The sequence below is a fragment of the Chenopodium quinoa genome, unplaced genomic scaffold, assembly GCF_001683475.1.
Source record: "Chenopodium quinoa cultivar QQ74 unplaced genomic scaffold, ASM168347v1, whole genome shotgun sequence".
NCBI classification, from domain to species: Eukaryota; Viridiplantae; Streptophyta; class Magnoliopsida; order Caryophyllales; family Amaranthaceae; genus Chenopodium; species Chenopodium quinoa.
In genome coordinates this window covers 35,938-54,272 of record NW_018744469.1, presented here as the reverse complement: position 1 = coordinate 54,272, position 18,335 = coordinate 35,938, and the positions used below count along the sequence as shown (strand labels likewise).

The 18,335-nt window shown below is 39.0% G+C and overlaps 1 protein-coding gene across 1 annotated transcript; it reads right to left on the bottom strand.

The window, feature by feature from the left end:
- Nucleotides 1–14,821: 14,821 nt before the first annotated feature.
- Nucleotides 14,822–16,054, bottom strand: LOC110697610. The gene is made up of 4 exons (XM_021874993.1): nt 16,049–16,054; nt 15,557–15,887; nt 15,010–15,442; nt 14,822–14,963 (listed from the first exon to the last, which is right to left on the bottom strand). Exons 1-4 carry the CDS (start codon nt 16,052–16,054, stop codon nt 14,822–14,824), a joined length of 912 nt encoding a protein of 303 aa, XP_021730685.1.
- Between the last annotated feature and the right edge of the window lie 2,281 nt (nt 16,055–18,335).

The following is an 18,335-nucleotide window of genomic DNA, read 5'->3' as shown; positions in this document are numbered from 1 at the left end:
AAATCGAACTCGACAAAGTTCGAGAGGACGAGCAACAATGTCAACCTAACAAAACTGACAATCTAGATACTTTGGAAGCATCTAAGAAGATTGGTCAGAATCAAACAGACAATGTAAATGCTCAATCGATTACCCTACGTAGGTCGCAACGGCAAAGATCTCAACCAGACAGATACTCGGTATCATATTAACCGATGATTAGGACATCCTAGTCATGGATGGTGATGAGCCGGCGACACACAAGCAAGCTATGACGAGCCCCGACTCTACAAAATGGCAAAAGGCCATGAAATCCGAGATGGACTCCATGTCTGAAAATCAAGTCTAGGACTTGGTGAATTTGCCCGAGGGTTATACACCCATTGGTTGCAAATGGATCTTCAAAGTGAAGATAGACAAGGATGGAAATGTATCAATATACAAAGCTAGACTGGTGGCAAAAGGTTATATACAAGTCCACGGGATTGACTATGATGAAACTTTTTAACCAGTTACAATGCTAAAATCCGTCCGGATCATCCTACCGATTGTTGCATATTACGATTATGAAATATGGAAAATGGACGTCAAAACCGCCTTCCTTAATGGGATTTTGGAAGAAACTGTGTATATGACACAGCCAGAAGGTTTTGTCGATCCAGGCAACGCTGGAAAGGTTTGCAAGCTGAAGAAGTCCATTTATGGACTAAAGCAAGCCTGCAGAAGTTGGAATCTGCGATTTGATGAAGCCATTAGCAAGTTTGGTTTTATCAAGAATCCAGATGAATCTTGTGTATACAAGAAGGTCAGTGGGAGTGATATTGCATTCCTAGTCCTGTATGTCGATGACATACTTCTCATTAGAAACAGCACAAAATTGTTGGAGTCCGTAAAGGGCTGGTTGGGAAAGTGCTTTTCAATGAAGGACTTAGGAGAGGCACAGTACATATTGGGCATTAAGATCTATAGGGATATATCTAAGAATATGATTGGATTAAGCCAGAGTACTTATGTTGGTAAGGTACTGGCTCGATTCAACATGGAGAATGCCAAAAGAGGGCATTTACCCATGTCCCATGGCATAACTCTCAGCAAGAAACAGTGTCCACAGACAGCTGTTGAGCGAGAAAGAATGAATTAGATCCCATATGCTTCGCTAATCGGATCGATCATGTATGCCATGATATGTACAAGGCTAGATGTATCGTATGCCCTGAGTGCAACGAGTCGATACCAACCAAACCCAGGAGAGGCGCATTTGACTGCGGCCAAGAACATCCTTAAGTACCTGAAAAGGAATAAGGATAAATTCCTGGTGTATGGAGGCCACAAAGAACTGGTTGTTGTAGGTTACACCGACGCTAGCTTCCAGACTGACAGAGACGACTTCAAGTCATAGTCGGGGTACATATTCTATCTGAATGGAGGAGCGTTTAGCTGGAAGAGTGCCAAGCAGAGCACCACTGCAGACTCTATAACTGAAGCCGAGTACTTGGCCGCTTTAGAAGCAGCCAAGGAAGCTGTTTGGATTCGCAAGTTCATCAATGAACTTAGTGTTGTACCCTCAATCAAGGAGCCGATAGACCTCTATTGTGATAATAATGCAGCTATCGCTCAGGCCAAGGAGCCGAGAGAACACCAGAAGGTCAAACACTTGCAAAAGCGATTTCACATGATAAGGGAATGGAAATCCGAAGGTGAAATCAGAATTTGTAAGATCGGCATGGATGATAATGTAGCCGATCCTTTGACTAAAGCTTTGCCTCAAGTGAAGTACAACAAACACGTTGAGGCAATGGGAATCAAGCACGTAGGAGACTGGCTTTGAAAATTCCCTGTACATGTGTTTTAATTAAACGGGTTGATTTAATGTCAGACACTGTATTAAAACCATTCATTAATGGAGTAATTAATTTTTGTGCAAAATTATCATTCACTCCATTACTATTTAATTGTGGTTTAGAATTAAATAATGAGTCCATTTGATTTATAGAAATATTCAAAACAGGGTATCAAGACCATGTCTTGGATAAAGAAACACTTGTTAAGTGAACATTGAATATTAAATCGAAAAGTGTCCCTAATCGAGGTCATCTAACAGATGGACGATTGATGACCGCCATAGATTAGTGTGTAGTATGATTTACAGCACCGTTTCTTGTGCTGCGAGGACGTGACGGTGATAAATCATTTGCACAGGTACAGTTTGGAACTGTACTGGATAAGACCTATGAGAGTACTTTAAGAAAATTTAAATTTTTGTCATAAGTACATTTCTCATTATGACTATCGGAACTTGTTTCCTCCGACCATGAGTACTGTGAAGTTTTCTTGTTTGATTACTAGACTCTTTGATGTTTCCAAACGTCTGCCGTAACTGGGGATCATAATGGGAACACTCAGGAGACTATGTCCTCTTAGTAAGAAGAAATTACAATACAAGACTGGGATTGTCCCCCTACTAGCAATAGGGAAAATGTTTTGTTATTTACAAGGCCGCTCGAAGAGCGAGACTGTGAAAATGCATGGTCGTGCTCAGATGGATTTTAGAAATCATCTGCTTATTGACATTCGAACTCGGAGATCGAGAAACACTTCTGAATGTAATAAGGATGACAAAGAATCTTACCTTATAGTTCACGAAGAAACATTAAGTGACATAGGAAATGAGCTATACACTGTATGCACACTTGTCCAAAAGGACAAGTGGGAGATTGAAAGGAATAGTGTCTTTCCAACAAGTGTATTCTTCCGGTAGAGGGTTCATAATTATTACGGAGCTAATTCTTCAGTAAGGTCAAGTGATCGAAATGCCTAGGTGGAGGCCGCTTCCGATCAGTAATATCGAGGTACAATTGATATTACAGCTTAATCTTAACTAAACCCTTCGGGTCGAACCCAATCGAATCACCGATCCGAGACGACGAATTAATCCGAAAGGATTTAATGAGTCAGCAAAGTTTTACGAATACAGACGTCGGAAATCGAGCCTAGGGCGTCGAGACCGAGCGTCGCAAAATCACAAGCGACAAGTACGAGCGTAGCCGTAGCACCATAATGGTCTAACCATGTAGATGCTAGGCTAGTTCGAGCTAGCGTGCACCTAGCATGGCTAGGCGCACCATCGCAAGCTCAAGACGCACCATCGCAGCCTAGGTGCACCATCACAGCCTATTGCAAAGCACCACAAGCCCTAGGCAGCCCATCGCAGCTAGCAGCGTGCTAGCCTGGGTGCCTGGGTGCACATGGCAAGCCATCGCAAGTGCCACAAGCACCAGGCAGCCTATCGCAGCTAGCAGTGTGCTAGCCTGGGTGCCTGGGTGCATGTGGCAGGCTATCGCAGCACGCAGCCCAAGCCAGGCACCATAGAAAGGCATGGAACCACGCACAGCACAATCGCAATGCCAGGGGCTAGCGTGTGTGTGCGTGTGTGCCTCGCAGCCTCGCACAGCAGCCTCACACAACAGTAGCAATGATGCGTGTGGGCTGGGGCGCGTGTGCGTGCAATGGGGATGTTGGGTTGCTAGGCGGCAGCATCACGCATGCATGTGCGTGTGCGTGTGTGCGTGGCTCGCTAGCAGCACACATGCTTGTTGTGCTAGCAATGGCGCGCAAGGAGGTGTGCGTGGGCTGCTAGGGCCAGTGCCAGCACTAGGTGCTAGCAGCGCCCAGCGCCAGCACGCAAGCACCAGCACCAGCACGCACTGGCTGGCTGGCTGGGTGTTGGGCAGCAGGGCAATGCTAGCTGGCAGCCCTAGCTGGCATGCTAGCTGGCAGCCAGCTAGCCCTCCCTTAACCCGGTTTGTTCAAGGGTGTGGGGACCAAGTCAAGCCCTTGGGGAGCAAGGCATATGGTCCCCCACCTAACCTTGGCCACCACTCCTTTGCATGAGAAGATGACACTTGTCGCAATATGATTAACTTGATTATTTATTTAATTTGGAAATTAAATAAATGATTGATTTTCAACACTCCCACATTCATGGAGGATGAAATATCAAGGGATCATTTCCCTATAAATACCAGGCTTGGGTATTGGTAAATGAACAACCTTGAGTGGAATTAAAAAGGCAATTCTAAGAAAGAGTAAACCTTTGATTCGTAAAACTTATAGTTATTTTGTCCGGGTCTTGACTAACCTTCAAGACTTAGGACGCTCGGGTCGGGTCGAGGGTACGATCCATCGGAGATCTCAACTTTTCGGGATTTTGAAGTAAGAGCTCTTTGGGAGCGAAGCACGCGTCAAAGGTATAATTCTTGTTCTTAATCTTGTTTGATTAAGTTTATTATGCTTGTTAATTGCTTTAATTAAGGGGAGGGTCTTGGTGGGTTTCCTTCCGCGTAGTGTCGGGTCACTACGAAACCCTACAATATTATTCCTGCACCACAGCCGTTCATAGTAGAGCTCCCGTCTACATACACTTTCCAAACCTAGTCAAGATTCTCTAGCTCAGTCGGCCTTGTCATTTCGACAATGAAATCGGCAAATGCCTGACCCTTCACTGTCTTCCTTGGTTCGAAAGAGATTTCAAGACTTTGGATTTCAATAGCACATTTGATCATCCTACCGGATGACTCCAAGGTTGTCATTGGTCGCTTGAGGGGTTGGTTTGCGTAGACCACAACCGAATGTGCCAAGAAGTAAGGCTTCAACTTCTTGACTTCCATGAAAAGAACATGGCTGATGAAATAAACTAGGAGCTGGATGCCGTCTCTCTCAGCAAGGAGAACATCAATGAGAGTATGATTTGAGATGGCTAAGTACATATAAAGCACCTCCTTCAACAGAAGGCTAACAAGCCTCGGCATAGAGTGCAAGTGTTCTTTCAATTTCTGAAAGGCCGCCTCAGCATCATTCCCCCATTCAAACCTAGTCTTCTTTTTGATAGCTTGGAAAAAATAGAGGCACTTGTCACCTGACCGACTGAGGAATCTCCCCAATCCCGCCAGACAACCTGTTAACTTCTGAACTTCTTTGATAGTGCTGGGTTACTTCATGTCAATTACCGCTTGTATCTTATCTAGATTGGCCTCTATCCCCCTTTGATCAATAAAAATCTGAGAAACTTCCCAAACTCAACACCAAAGACACACTTCTTAGGATTCAATATGACCTTGTGCCGCTTGAGTGTGGTGAAGGTTTATCGGAGATTAGCAAGGTGATCCGTCTGTAGCTTGGATTTGACTATCATGTCATCAATGTATGCCTCTACATTCCTTTCAATTTTATTAATGAAGATTGTATTAATCATTCGTTAGAAAGTAACAGGCACATTTTTCAAGCAAAACAGCATCACAGTATTGCAGAATAACCCCTGATCAGTGACGAATGTCGTGTTCTCTTGATCTTTTTTCCACAAGGGTATCTGATGAAAGCCTGAATAGGCGTCCATAAAGCTCATCAAAGCATGTCCGGATGTAAAGTCGACCAGACTTTCGATCTTTGGAAGTGGATAACCCTCCTTCGGACATGCCTTGTTCAAGTTAGTGTAATCAAAACACATGCGCCAAGTACCATTCGACTTCTTTACAAGCACAACATTCGCAACCCATTTTGGGAAGTAACACTCCCGAATGAACCTGGCGTCTAACAACTTTTTTACTTTGGCGGTTGTCGCTTGATTTCTCTCCTCGCCATAGTTTCTCTTCTTTTTGTCTAATCGGCTTCTTTTTAGGATCCACGTCAAGCTTGTGGATAGCTAGATCTAGGCGTATGCCTGGCATCTCTTCCACTTCAAAGCTAGGCAAAGATATCTTTGAATTCTTTTAACAAATTGTACAAGTCTGCACCCAATTTCGCAAAAGCAATCGTCCCCACCTTAATAGTACGCTCCGGACGTGTGTCGTCCAGAGCGATATAAACGTGTTCACCAGCCGGCTGGGGACGAAGTTCATCCGATCTTTCCTCGGTCTGTGATTACTATTGCTTTTCCTTCTTCAAGGCTACTAGTTGGTCGACTTTTCTCTTCTTGCCAGCTGCTGTTGGAGAAGGCTCGGCTTCCTTGACATCATCAAGGTCTATTGGCTCCTCACCCTGGTCGGATGCGGCTACTGTGGGCTTGACGTCTGAGAGGTAGCACTCTCTAGCCGTCTTCTGATCCCCGTTTAGGGAGCCAACGGATCCATCATCCTTCTCAAATTTCAACAGCATGAGGGGTGGAATAATGACGGCCTTAGATTCGTTCAGAGTCGGACGACCTAATATCAGATTATAGGCAGTTAGCTCGTTTACAACCAAGAACCGGATTACCATGTGGCGTCCCTCTCCTTTCTCCCCCTGCCGGATAGGTAGGTTAATCCCTCTTCTTTCTGACGAGGTCAAACTTAAAAGTCGACCCGTCCTTCAGTCCCTTTACGAAGTCTGTATAAGCCACATCGTCAGTAGCCCTTGAATTTGGATTCTCACCAGATTGAACCGCCTAACGTATGATCAAAGCCCTTCTCTATCCCCCCCGCTACACTGCACCCAAGTCAAGACTTGTTTTCTTGGTAGGGATATTCATAGAGAAGTTAGAAGCAAACAAGAACGCAAGTGTCTTAAAGCTGTTGATGCAGCCAGCTGGCAAGTTGCCGAACCATTGTTGGGCAATGCCCTTCAATGTAGCCGGGAAGCATCGGCACCAGGTGGCGTCATCCAACCCCTGCAAGTACATGAGGTTGGTGTAGGCCATTAGGTGGTCTTCAGGGATGGTGGTACCATCATAAGTACCCACCATGACATTTTTAACCTTGGCCGGCTGTGCTACCTTGGTTATCTCCTTGGAAAACGCAAAAGGTTTTTCCTCAAGTTTTAGCAGACGGAGCTGCTAGTCCACAGCTTAGACGTTTTGTGCCGCCTGGCCCCCAAAGAGGGTCGGTTGCATGTAGGGTTGTCCATACAGCATGTATGGCTGCTGAGGCACATACAAAACCAAATGGATCATCTGAGGGCCAGTGTGGACGGACAGGCCGCCTGACTGACTCTCTCGTATAGATTAAGAATACCTTATTGAGGTATTCTTGAAGCTGTCTAGGTAGGTCGACGTTGAAGCCGACTCAGAGAATTGCTGGTTCCTCTTCTACTCGATTAGGAACCGGGCATCAGAGTATGTCTTCTTTGAGCAATCCGTCTGGACATGCCGGGTGGCCTTCCTCTTCCCTGTCTTAGGAAATCGGACCTCGGTATGATCGATCAAGGACCTCTTCCCCTCTTTTGATTTAGGATGCGGAGTGGGTTCTCGGTCCCTGACCGGTTTGTTCTTCTCAAAGGGAGAAGGTTTCTTAGCCAACCGACCCCTATTGGAGCCAGCCGTCCTCTTGTTGATCAGGTCCATTATCTCCCCCTTGAAACTTGTCATGAATTTCATGAGTTCGTCTCGAGTTACTGAGGCTGTGCCTTCCGCCACCTGGTTTTGTCCAGACGCCTGTCTGGATGACTTACTTGGACCATCTTGATCATCGCCCCGTTCCCTTCTTTCCTATAGACGGGTGTGTCTGGTTCTGAGTGTCCCATCAGCGGCCACATACGTTTCGACTTCAAAGTCGTCATCACTGTCATGGTCCGAATAGACCTTAGTTTCGGCTGTAGGCCGTTTCGCATTAGGAGGCGGTACATACTATTGTGAAGCCATCTTAGAGGTACTCTCCCCATAGACGGCCCGCCAAATGTTTCAGGGTTTTCTATGTCCCTCGGAAGAGTTACGTCACTAAGTCTAAACTCCGAACGCCTGTACCTGCAAAACAACGGAGATTCCGGTTGGGTGGAGTTCCGCCTCCGATGATCATGGTAGAACGTGTACGGAGAATGTAAAAAGGTGCGAAAGTAAAGTGAAATCTTCTCGGATTCCGAGATCAGGTGTTTTTTCTGTTTTCGAGAAAATTGATTTTGTAATCATTGAATAATTGAATGTGTTTCCCAAAGTGGGGTAAATCTCCCTATATATAGGGTCATTGGGATTTGTGCCCCCGTCTTAGGTTACGGAAACCTAGGAATAATGGGTTGCGCTGTTTTTTAGAGCAGTCTCGGGAATTGGACCCTTAAGGTCGTCATTTTCCCACTGATTGGGAGGGCCACGTGTCAGCTGAGGAAAGGTTCATTTTGAGCCTCTCTCAAGGTGACACTTGTCACCCTCTTATTAGGCCACGTGGCCTGGGTATTTTTACCCGAACAACTTTTATTTAATTTAATTAGCTCTGTTGAATGCATTTGACTTTCATTTTATTCAAATAGCTTTGTATGAATATGTTTAACTTTAATTTAATTCAATTAGCATTGTTGAATGCATTTGACTTTCATTTGATTCAAAAACATTTGTTTGAATGTGTTTGACTTTCATTTGATTCAAAAACATTTGTTTGAATGTGTTTGACTTTCATTTGATTTAATTAGCTTTGTAAAATACATTTGACTTACATTTAATTCACAAAGTTTTGTTTGAATGTGTTTGACTTTCATTGATTTAATTAGCTTTGTTGATTGCATTTGACTTTCATTAGATACAAAAAGCTTTGTTTGAATGTGTTTAGTTTTCATATGATTCAATAGCTTTGTTGAATTTGTTAGACTTTCATTTGATTTAATTAGCATTGTTGAATGCATTTGACTTTCATTTAATTCAATTAGCTTTGTTGAATGCAATTCACTTCCATTTGATTCAAAAAGCTTTGTTTGAATGTGTTTGACTTTAATTTGATTCAATTAGCTTTGTTGAATCCATTTAATTTTCATTTTATTCAAAAAACTTTGTTTAAATATGTTTGACATTGATTAGATTCAACTAACTTTGTTAAACACATTTCACTTTCATATAAATCAATTAGCTTTGTTGAATGCATTTGACTTTCATTTGATTCAAAAATCTTTGTTTGAATGTGTTTGACTTTCATTTAATTCAATTAGTTTTGTTGAATGCATTTGACTTTCATTTGATACAAAAAGCTTTGTTTGAATGTGTTTAACTTTTATTTGATTCAATATAATTAGCTTTGTTGAATTTGTTAGACTTTGATTTGACTCAATTAACTTTGTTGAATGCATTTAACTTTCAATTGATTCTAAAAGCTTTGTTTGAAATGTATTTTACTTTCATTTGATTTAATTAGCTCTGTTAAATGCATTTGACATTCATTTTATTCAAATAGCTTTGTTTGAATATGTTTAACTTTCATATGATTCAATTAGCTTTGTTGAATGCATTTGACTTTCATTTGATTCAAAAACATTTGTTTAAATGTGTTTGACTTTCATTTGATTTAATTAGCTTTGTTAAATGCATTTGAATTTCATTTGATTCAAAAATCTTTGTTTGAATGTGTTAGACATTCATTGATTCAATTAGCTTTATTGATTGCATTTGACTTCATTTGATACAAAAAACTTTGTTTGAATGTGTTTAGTTTTCATTTAATTCAATTAGCTTTGTTGAATTTGTTAGACTTTCATTTGATTCAATTAGCTTTGTTGAATGCATTTGACTTTCACTTGATTCAATTAGCTTTGTTGAATGCATTTGACTTTCACTTGATTCAATTAGCTTTGTTGAAAGCTTTGACTTCCATTTGATTCAAAAAGCTTTGTTTGAATGTGTTTGACTTTGATTTGATTCAATTAGTTTTGTTGAATCCATTTAATTTTCATTTTTTTCTAAAAGCTTTGTTTGAATATGTTTGACTTTGATTAGATTAAACTAACTTTGTTGAATGAATTTAATTTTCATTTGATTCAAAAAGCTTTGTTTGAACGTGTTTGACTTTCATTTGATTCAATTAGCTTTAATGAATGCATTTGACTTTGATTTGATTCAATTATCTTTGTTGAATGCATTTGATTTTCATTTGATTCAAAAAGCTTTGTTGAATGCATTTGACTTTGATTTGATTCAATTTGATTTGTTGAATGCATTGGATTTTGATTTGATTCAATTAGCTTTTTTAAATTCATTTGACTTTCATTTGATTCAAAAAGCTTTGTTTGAATGTGTTTCACTTTTATTAGATTAAATTAACTTTGTTGAACGCATTTAATTTTCTTTTGATTCAAAAAGCATTGTTTGAATGTGTTTTGACTTTTATTTGATTCAATTATCTTGGTTGAATGCATTTAACATTGATTGATTTAATTAGCTTTGTTTAATGCATTTCACTTTCATTTGATTAAAAAACTTTGTGTGACTGTGTTTGACTTTCATTTGAGTTAACTAGCTTTGTTGAATGCATTTGACTTTCATTTCATTCCAAAAGCTTTTTTTGAATGCTTGACTTTCATTTGATACAATTAGCTTTGTTGAATGTATTTGACTTTCATTTAGTTCAAAAAGCTTTGTTTGATCATGTTTGACTTTCGTTTGATTCAAATAGCCTTGTTGAATGTATTAGACTTTCATTTGATTTAAGTTTGAATGTGTTTGACTTTTATTTGATTCAATAAGCTTTGTCAAATGCATTTGACTTTCATTTGATTCAATTAGCTTTGTTGAATGAATTTGACTTACATTTGATTCAAAATGCTTTGGTTGAATGCATTTGATTTCATTTAATTCAGTTAGCTTTGTTGAATGCATTTGACTTTCATTTGATTCAAAAAGCTTTGTTGAATGCATTTGACTATCATTTGATTTAAAAAGCTTTTTTTAAATGTGTTTGACTTTCATTTGATTCAATTAGCTTTGTTGAGTGCATTTGACTTTCATTTGATACAAAAAGCTTTATTTAAATGTTTATGACTTTGATTTTATTCAATTATCTTTGTTGAATTTGTTAGACTTTGATTTGACTCTATTAGCTGTTTTTTTTTTTTTTTTTTTTGGTAAATAGAAATTTTTTACCAAAATAGAGAGTACAACTTACAAAAGGAGTTGTACTAGCAATATCACCCAAACTACACAAGACCCGAAGGTCAACCACCCCAAAAACAGTTCAAGGATCTAGAATAGCCACCTTCTAGGAAGGGTTCTAAACAGAGCCAAGAACAAACTGAGCCCAAGCACCTGAGCACCTTCTAGGAAGGGTATCAGGAACAAGGACCAGAGAAAAACCAACACAACCAAACAAAACCAAAACAGCTATTACAAGAAAAACAATTACAAAAAGGAAAGCAAAAAATAGAAACACCAACTAAAAAAAACAGCAGTAGCTACAGTAACAAGCAGAACCAGCACCAGCAATCAGAAACAGTAGCAGCAGCTAGGAACAAGAACTTAAGATGTCAGCTGCAGCACTAGACAAAAACCTGACACAGAGCAGCAACCAAAACCAGGAGCAGCATCCTGAAACAGAAACACAACAAGCCAGCTGTAGCATCAGACAGAAGCCTGAGATAGCAGCTAAGACCCAAACCCACCAGGCCTGCTGCAGCACCATCGAGCAAGCCAGAATACAGTAGGTAGCCACAAGGAACAAAACAGCTAGGAACCCAAACAGGTAGCACCAATCCAGCACCAGCACCAGCACCACCAAGCACCAGCCACCAACACACAGCAAGAAAAAACAACCACCCAGCCTACACCAACAACAAATAGAAAACAGAGAAAAGCTCAGGAGATAAGCTTGGTTCTGTCAGTTTCCTTGCATCTATAGGCCACCTTAAAAATGATCTCTCTAACAACAAGATCTACAGACTCACAAACCTCATTGAACATGGTATTGTTCCTTTGAATCCATATACTATAAACAGCTTCAGCAAGCAGCATGAGGTGGAGCCTAGGTATAGGTTTTGACTTACAATACTTTTTGGCCCATTCTATCTCTTGACTAAAGCCCTGGGCAGATTTCTGAATTTTAAGAAGAGATAGGAGTCTCTCCCATATTTTAGTAGAGTAATTACATGAAAAGAACAAATGTTGAACTTTCTCAGGCTCTTGAAGGCACAGCAAACAGATTGGATCACAGGAGGGGTTCCACTTGATTATTCTATCCTTTGTTAAGAGCCTGTTACAAGTAGCAAGCCAGAGAATAAAAATGCTTCTGGAGAAGCAGCATTATTGTAAACAACCCTCCTCCAAGGCACTCTCACACCTTGCTGCCTAATCTTGCTGTAAATTCATTTGACTTGGACCTTATTGTTTTTCACCAAAGGGTCCCAACCCCCAATATCATCAATAATGCTTCTACATTTCATGATTTTCTTTAAGTTCCAGGAGCTCTTATTATGAATGGAAGCAGACCAGAAATCAGAGTTCTTGAAATAGTATATGTGAACCCACTTGACTTATAAAGAACCAGATTTATGATTAATGTCCCAAAGAACCTTACACATAGCAGAGACATTCCGCTCATGTAATGCTATGACATTCCAGCCACCACAAGATCTGGGTAAACAAACAGAGTTCCAGGCTACAAGGGCTTTCTTGGAAGGATTAGCAGCCCCAGTCCACAGGAAGGCCTTGAATCTACTTTCAATCTCATTTAAAATCTTTTTCGGAAGCACAAAGATTTGAGCCCAATAAGTCTGGATTCCAAATAAGACACTCTTGATGAGTTGTTATCTACCAGCATAAGAGAGAAACCTAGTGACCCAAGTCTCAATTCTAGCAGTGATTCTCTAAACAAGAGGCTTACATTGTTGAATAGTGAGCTTCTTTGATGACAAAGGGACCCCCAAATACTTAAAAGGGAGGGAACCAACAGACATACCTAGAACCCTTAAAAGGGCATTCTGCTCATCAGCCTGAATTACCCCAAAATAAACTTAACTCTTACTGAGATTAGCAACCAAGCTAGAAGCTAGAGAGAATTTCTTAAAGGCATTGAAGAGAAGTTAAATAGAATACTCATCAGCCCTAGCAAACATAAGCAAATCATCATCAAACATAAGGTGGACCAGAGAGAGCTTCTCACATCTAGGGTGGAAATTGAAATCAGGAACTTTGTTCAGCTCATGAAGGCATCTAGACAAATACTACATGCCCAAAGCAAATAAAAAAGGAGACATAGGGTCACCTTGTCTGAGACCTTTCCTAGCTCTAAAAGAAGGAGAGGGAATGCCATTAATGAGGATCGAAAATGATGATACACCCCATGATCCATCTAATAAACAAACTTGGAAACCCCAACTCTTCCATTACAGTTCTCAAGAAACCCCACTCAATAGAATCATAAGCCTTTTTTAGGTCCACCTTAATCATACACCTTGGAGAGACATACTTGTGACTGTAACCCTTGATCAGTTCAGTAGCCTGGAGAATATTGTCACCTATATGCTTCCCAGGTATAAACCCAGCTTGAGCCTCATCAATAATGTCTCCAACCAATCTAGAAAGCCTAGCTGTCAAGATTTTGGAAATAATCTTATATAGGACAGTACAGCAGGCAATATGTCTAAAGTCTTTAACATATGTGGGGTTTTGGATTTTGGGAACCAGAGTCAAAGTAGTACAATTCCACTAAGCATTCAGATTACCTGTCTCAAAAAACTGATGAATAGCCTCATATATATCCAGCTTAATATAATCCCAGGTACATTTGAAAAATTTTGCATTGAAGCCATCAATACCAGGAGCTTTGTCATCTCCAATTCCCTGGATAGCAAAATTAATTTCTGCATTTGAAATAGGAGCAGTCAAGAAAACCTGAGCATCAGTAGAAAGGTGCTTGCTAGCTCTCATAGTTAACAAGTCAATAGAACACAATAAGGAGGAAGTAGAACCCATCAACTGTTTGTAGAAGGAGATAACCTCATGCTTAATATCAACAGGATCTTTGACCAAAACATGCCGATCAGTCATAATAAAATCAATTCGATTCCTGGATTGCATGTGTTTCATCATAGAGAAGAAATATTTGGTGTTAGAGTCCCCAAGAGAAATCCAATCAATTATAGATTCTGTCGATATATGCTTTCCTGCACAGACCTCCAATATTTAAGGTTGTCAATAGCAGCAGATTCCTGTTCCAGTAAGATAGAACTAGAATGATTAATAGCCATTTGATCCTGAACATCAAGAAGGGTCTTATGTCCATCACAGACGCTCTTATCAACATCACTGAATGATCTCCTATTAAGACTTTTCAACTAAATCTTTAACATCTTTAGCTTATTCCAGACTCTAGTCATAGAGTTACCAGGTACCCCCCCTACTCCAAACTTCCTGAACAAGGTCCAGAAAATCCGGGTGGGTAGTGAGGCAATTAAGAAACCGAAAAGGCCTACCTTTAACAGGGAGAGCAGGACATATATCATATAGGAGGGGAGGGTGGTCCAAAAGAGAAGGCGCTAAATAATGAGCCTCAACATTTGGATAATTAAGCAGCCAACCAAAGTTCACCAGACCTCTATCAATTCTAGTGAGGGTATGGGGACCAGTACGGGCCTTGTTAGACCAAGAGTAATAAGGCCCTTTACTCTTTATCTCAACCAGGTTCATAGCATCTACAAAATTCTTGAAGTCCCTGATTTCGTAATCAGTCACAGAATTGCCATTGATCCTATCTTCAGGGAGCAAAACAGAGTTAAAATCTCTTGTACAAAGCCAAGGCACAGTAGTAGAACCAATAGCTTCCAATCCAATCCATAGACTTTTCCTATCATGGATATTATGCATCCCATAGACAAAAAAAAACAAGAACCTGTCTACTGTAATCAATATTACTTACACAGTAGTGAATAAACTGAGCAGTAATATTAAGCACATCTACATGTAACTTGTCATTTATCCAACCAATCCAGATTCTTCCTTTCCCAGAAGCAGTATAATTACAAACCCAAGTTAGACCAAAACCAAATTTCTTCTGTAAACTCTTACTTTTATGCTGCCTAACTCTAGTTTCAAGTAAACAAATCAGGTCACACTTCGTTCTACTGAGTAGCTGTCTGACATCAGCTACTTTGGAAGGGTCATTGAGACCCTTCACATTCCAGATAGTGAGAATCATGGTTGCACATGGGGTCCACCCCCGCTTGGCTTATTAGTTTCTTGCATCACAGCCTTATTTCCATCAGAATTCAATACATCAAAAGTATTAGCAGTGTGTAAACTTGTCACCTTGTTAGCAGGAACAACACCTCTTTTCCTGACAGTTTCCCATCCATCCTTGTTAACAGGACCTTTAACATTACCCCCCCTGAACCTTCTGAACCCAAGTTCTCTGTAGCTGTGGCTTATGAGCTATATGACTAACCTGTTTAGGTCTTGATTCAGGACACACATGTCCCACCTTAAGACACTTTTCACAATAAGGAGGGGTCCATTCATATTCAATTGTCAATTCCACCATTTCCCCTTTTGGACTCTCCACCCAAACAGATTTAGCTAAGGGTTTAGTGATGTCAATCTCGATTAACATTCTAGCAAATGACACCCTCAATTGTCTTGATGTGCATTCATAAGCACAAATTGGAACTCCTAAAATACTGCCAATCCTACTTAGGGTTTCAAAACCCCAGCAATTCAAAGGGAGATTAGGAAGCTTGACCCATAAAGGTATAGTGCGCAAAATTTCAGCATTGAAATCAAACTTTTCAGACCAGGGCTTAACTATAGTTGGTTTCCCTATAAACATATATGGGCCACCACACAAAACAGAATTAAGATCATCCTCATTACACAAATTAATTATGAAGTATCCCTCGTCATGCTAGAAAACTTCAGGACTATTGTGAATACCCCACTCATCAGCAATAAAACGCTTGATTGAAGCAATTGTAGGGTAATAGCCAACTACAAACAACACAATAGCATTTCTCCATTTTTTTGTTCCTTCATCAATTTCATTGACAGGAAGAACAACAACAAGCTTACCATTTTTTATCAAAGGAGGGACATAGCTCAGAGACGCCCCTTTTACATTTAATTTCCCATTAAAAGCCCGAACCTCAGTAGAGCCCTTTCCCAACTCTTTCTGCTCAGGAACAGAATTCTCATCAACAATATGTTCAGTGTTAAGCAAAGATCCAACTTTGTTCCCCTTTTTAGAGGCAAGAGCATAAGAATTTTCCTACTGATTGCCAATCAATGAAACAGTAGTCGAGTTTACTTTTCCATTAGATTTTGGACCAACTAAGCCAAAATTGAGAGCCAACATCTAGGCATCTCTTCGAGTAATCATCCCTGCAGAAGGGTGAACTAAACCCGGGGCAGGAGTAACAAGCACATCACCTTCATCAAAAACTTCGTGAACAGTTTAAAAACCAGTAGGAACCGGTGCAAAAAGGGATTCTGTAATTTCTTGAGAGAGCTAAGCTGGGGCAGGGGAAGCCTGCTGCTTCTTCTTTCTAGCCATACTGAGTGATTAGTTGAAGAAACCAACAAAATCAAATAGCCATGGATGAAAATCAAGCTTTCTCTCTCTAGGGTTTTTCACTTTCTCTTTCTAGGGTTTTCCACTAAAAAATTAGCTTTGTTGAAGGCATTTGACTTTCATTTGATTCACAAAGCTTTTTTTAATGCATTTGACTATCATTTAATTTAAAAAGCTTTGTTTAAATGTGTTTTACTTTCATTTGATTCAATTAGCTTTGTTGAGTGCATTTGACTTTCATTTATTACAAAAAGCTTTGTTGAAATGTTTTTTACTTTGATTTTATTCAATTATCTTTGTTGAATTTGTTAGACTTTGATTTGACTCTATTAGCGTTATTGAAGGCATTTGACTTTCATTTGATTCACAAAGCTTTGCTTAAAAGTTTTTTACTTTCATTTGATTTAACTAGCTTTGTGTAATGCATTTGACTATTATTTGATTCAATTAGCTTTCTTTAAATGTGTTTAACTTTCATTTGATTTTATTAGCTTTGTTGAATGCATTTGACTTTCATTTGATTCAAAAAGCTTTGTTGAATTTGTTTGACTTTCATTTGATTAAATTAGCTTTGTTGAATGCATTTGACTTTCTTTTGATTCAATTAGCTTTGTTGAATGCATTTGAATTTCATTTGATTCAAAAAGATTTGTTTGAATGTGTTTGACTTTGATTTGATTCAATTAGCTTTGTTGAATCCATTTAATTTTCATTTGATTCAAAAAGCTTTATTTCAATGTGTTTGACTTTGATTAGATTCAATTAACTTTATTGAACGCATCTAGTTTTCATTTGATTCAAAAAGCTTTGCTTGAATGTGTTTAACTTTCATTTTATTCAATTAGCTTTATTGAATGCATTTGACTTTGATTTGATTCAATTAGCTTTGTTGAATGCATTTGACATTTATTTGATTAAAAAAGCTTTGTAAAATGCATTTGACTTAGATTTGATTCAATTAGCTTTGTTGAATGCATTTAACTTTCATTTGATTTATAATGCTTTGGTTGAATGCATTTGACTTTGATTTGATTCAATTTGCTTTTTTGAATGCATTTGACTTTTATTTGATTCAAAAAGCTTTGTATGAATGTGTTTGACTTTGATTAGATTAAATTAACTTTGCTTAACGCATTTAATTTTCATTTGATTCAAAAAGCTTTATTTAAATGTTTTTGACTTTCATTTGATTCAATTAGTTTTGTTGAATTCATTTGACTTTAATTTGATTCAATTGGCTATGTTGAATGCATTTGACTTTCAATTTATTGAAAAAGATTTGTTTGAATATGTTTAACTTTGATTAGATTCAACTAACTTTGTTGAACACATTTGACTTTCATTTTATTAAATTAGCTTTGTTGAATGCAGTTGACTTTCATTTGATTCAAAAATCTTTGTTTGAATGTGTTCGACTTTCATTTGATTCAATTAGCCTCGTTGAATGCATTTGAATTTCATTTGATACAAAAAGCTTTGTTTGAATGTATTTGACTTTGATTTTATTCAATTATCATTGTTGGATTTGTTAGACTTTGATTTGACCCTATTAGCTTTGTTGAATACATTTGACTTTCATCTGATTCAAAAAGATTTGTTTGAATGTGTTTTACTTTCATTTGATTTAACTAGCATTGTTGAATGAATTTGACTTTTATTTTAATCAATTAGCTTTGTTTCAATGTGTCTAACATTCATTTGATTTAATTAGCTTTGTTTCAATGTGTCTAACATTCATTTGATTCCGAGATCAGGGAATGGTAATCATGAGAAATGGAGTGACCTATTTCATACTAATACATTTGAGAGCCTTAATCACATGAATCATAGGAATAATCAGGGATTGCATGTAACTGGTAATGTTGAAAGAGGTAGGGTGCAGTTGACTATAGAAGATGTGCAACCCGAGATTGATTACTGGGATTCAGCAATTGTCTGCTATGTGATGTGTTCCAAGCCTCCTCTTCAGATGTTCACTGGCTTTGCGAGACGTGTTTTGGGAAAATATGGTGTTGATAAAATATCTACTATGGCCAATGGTGTCTTTGTGGTTCGATTCAATGAGAAGGAGGGTAGGGAGAAGGCAATTGAGGCTGGTCCAATACTTTTTGATAAGAAACCAGTGATTCAATTAGCTTTGTTGAA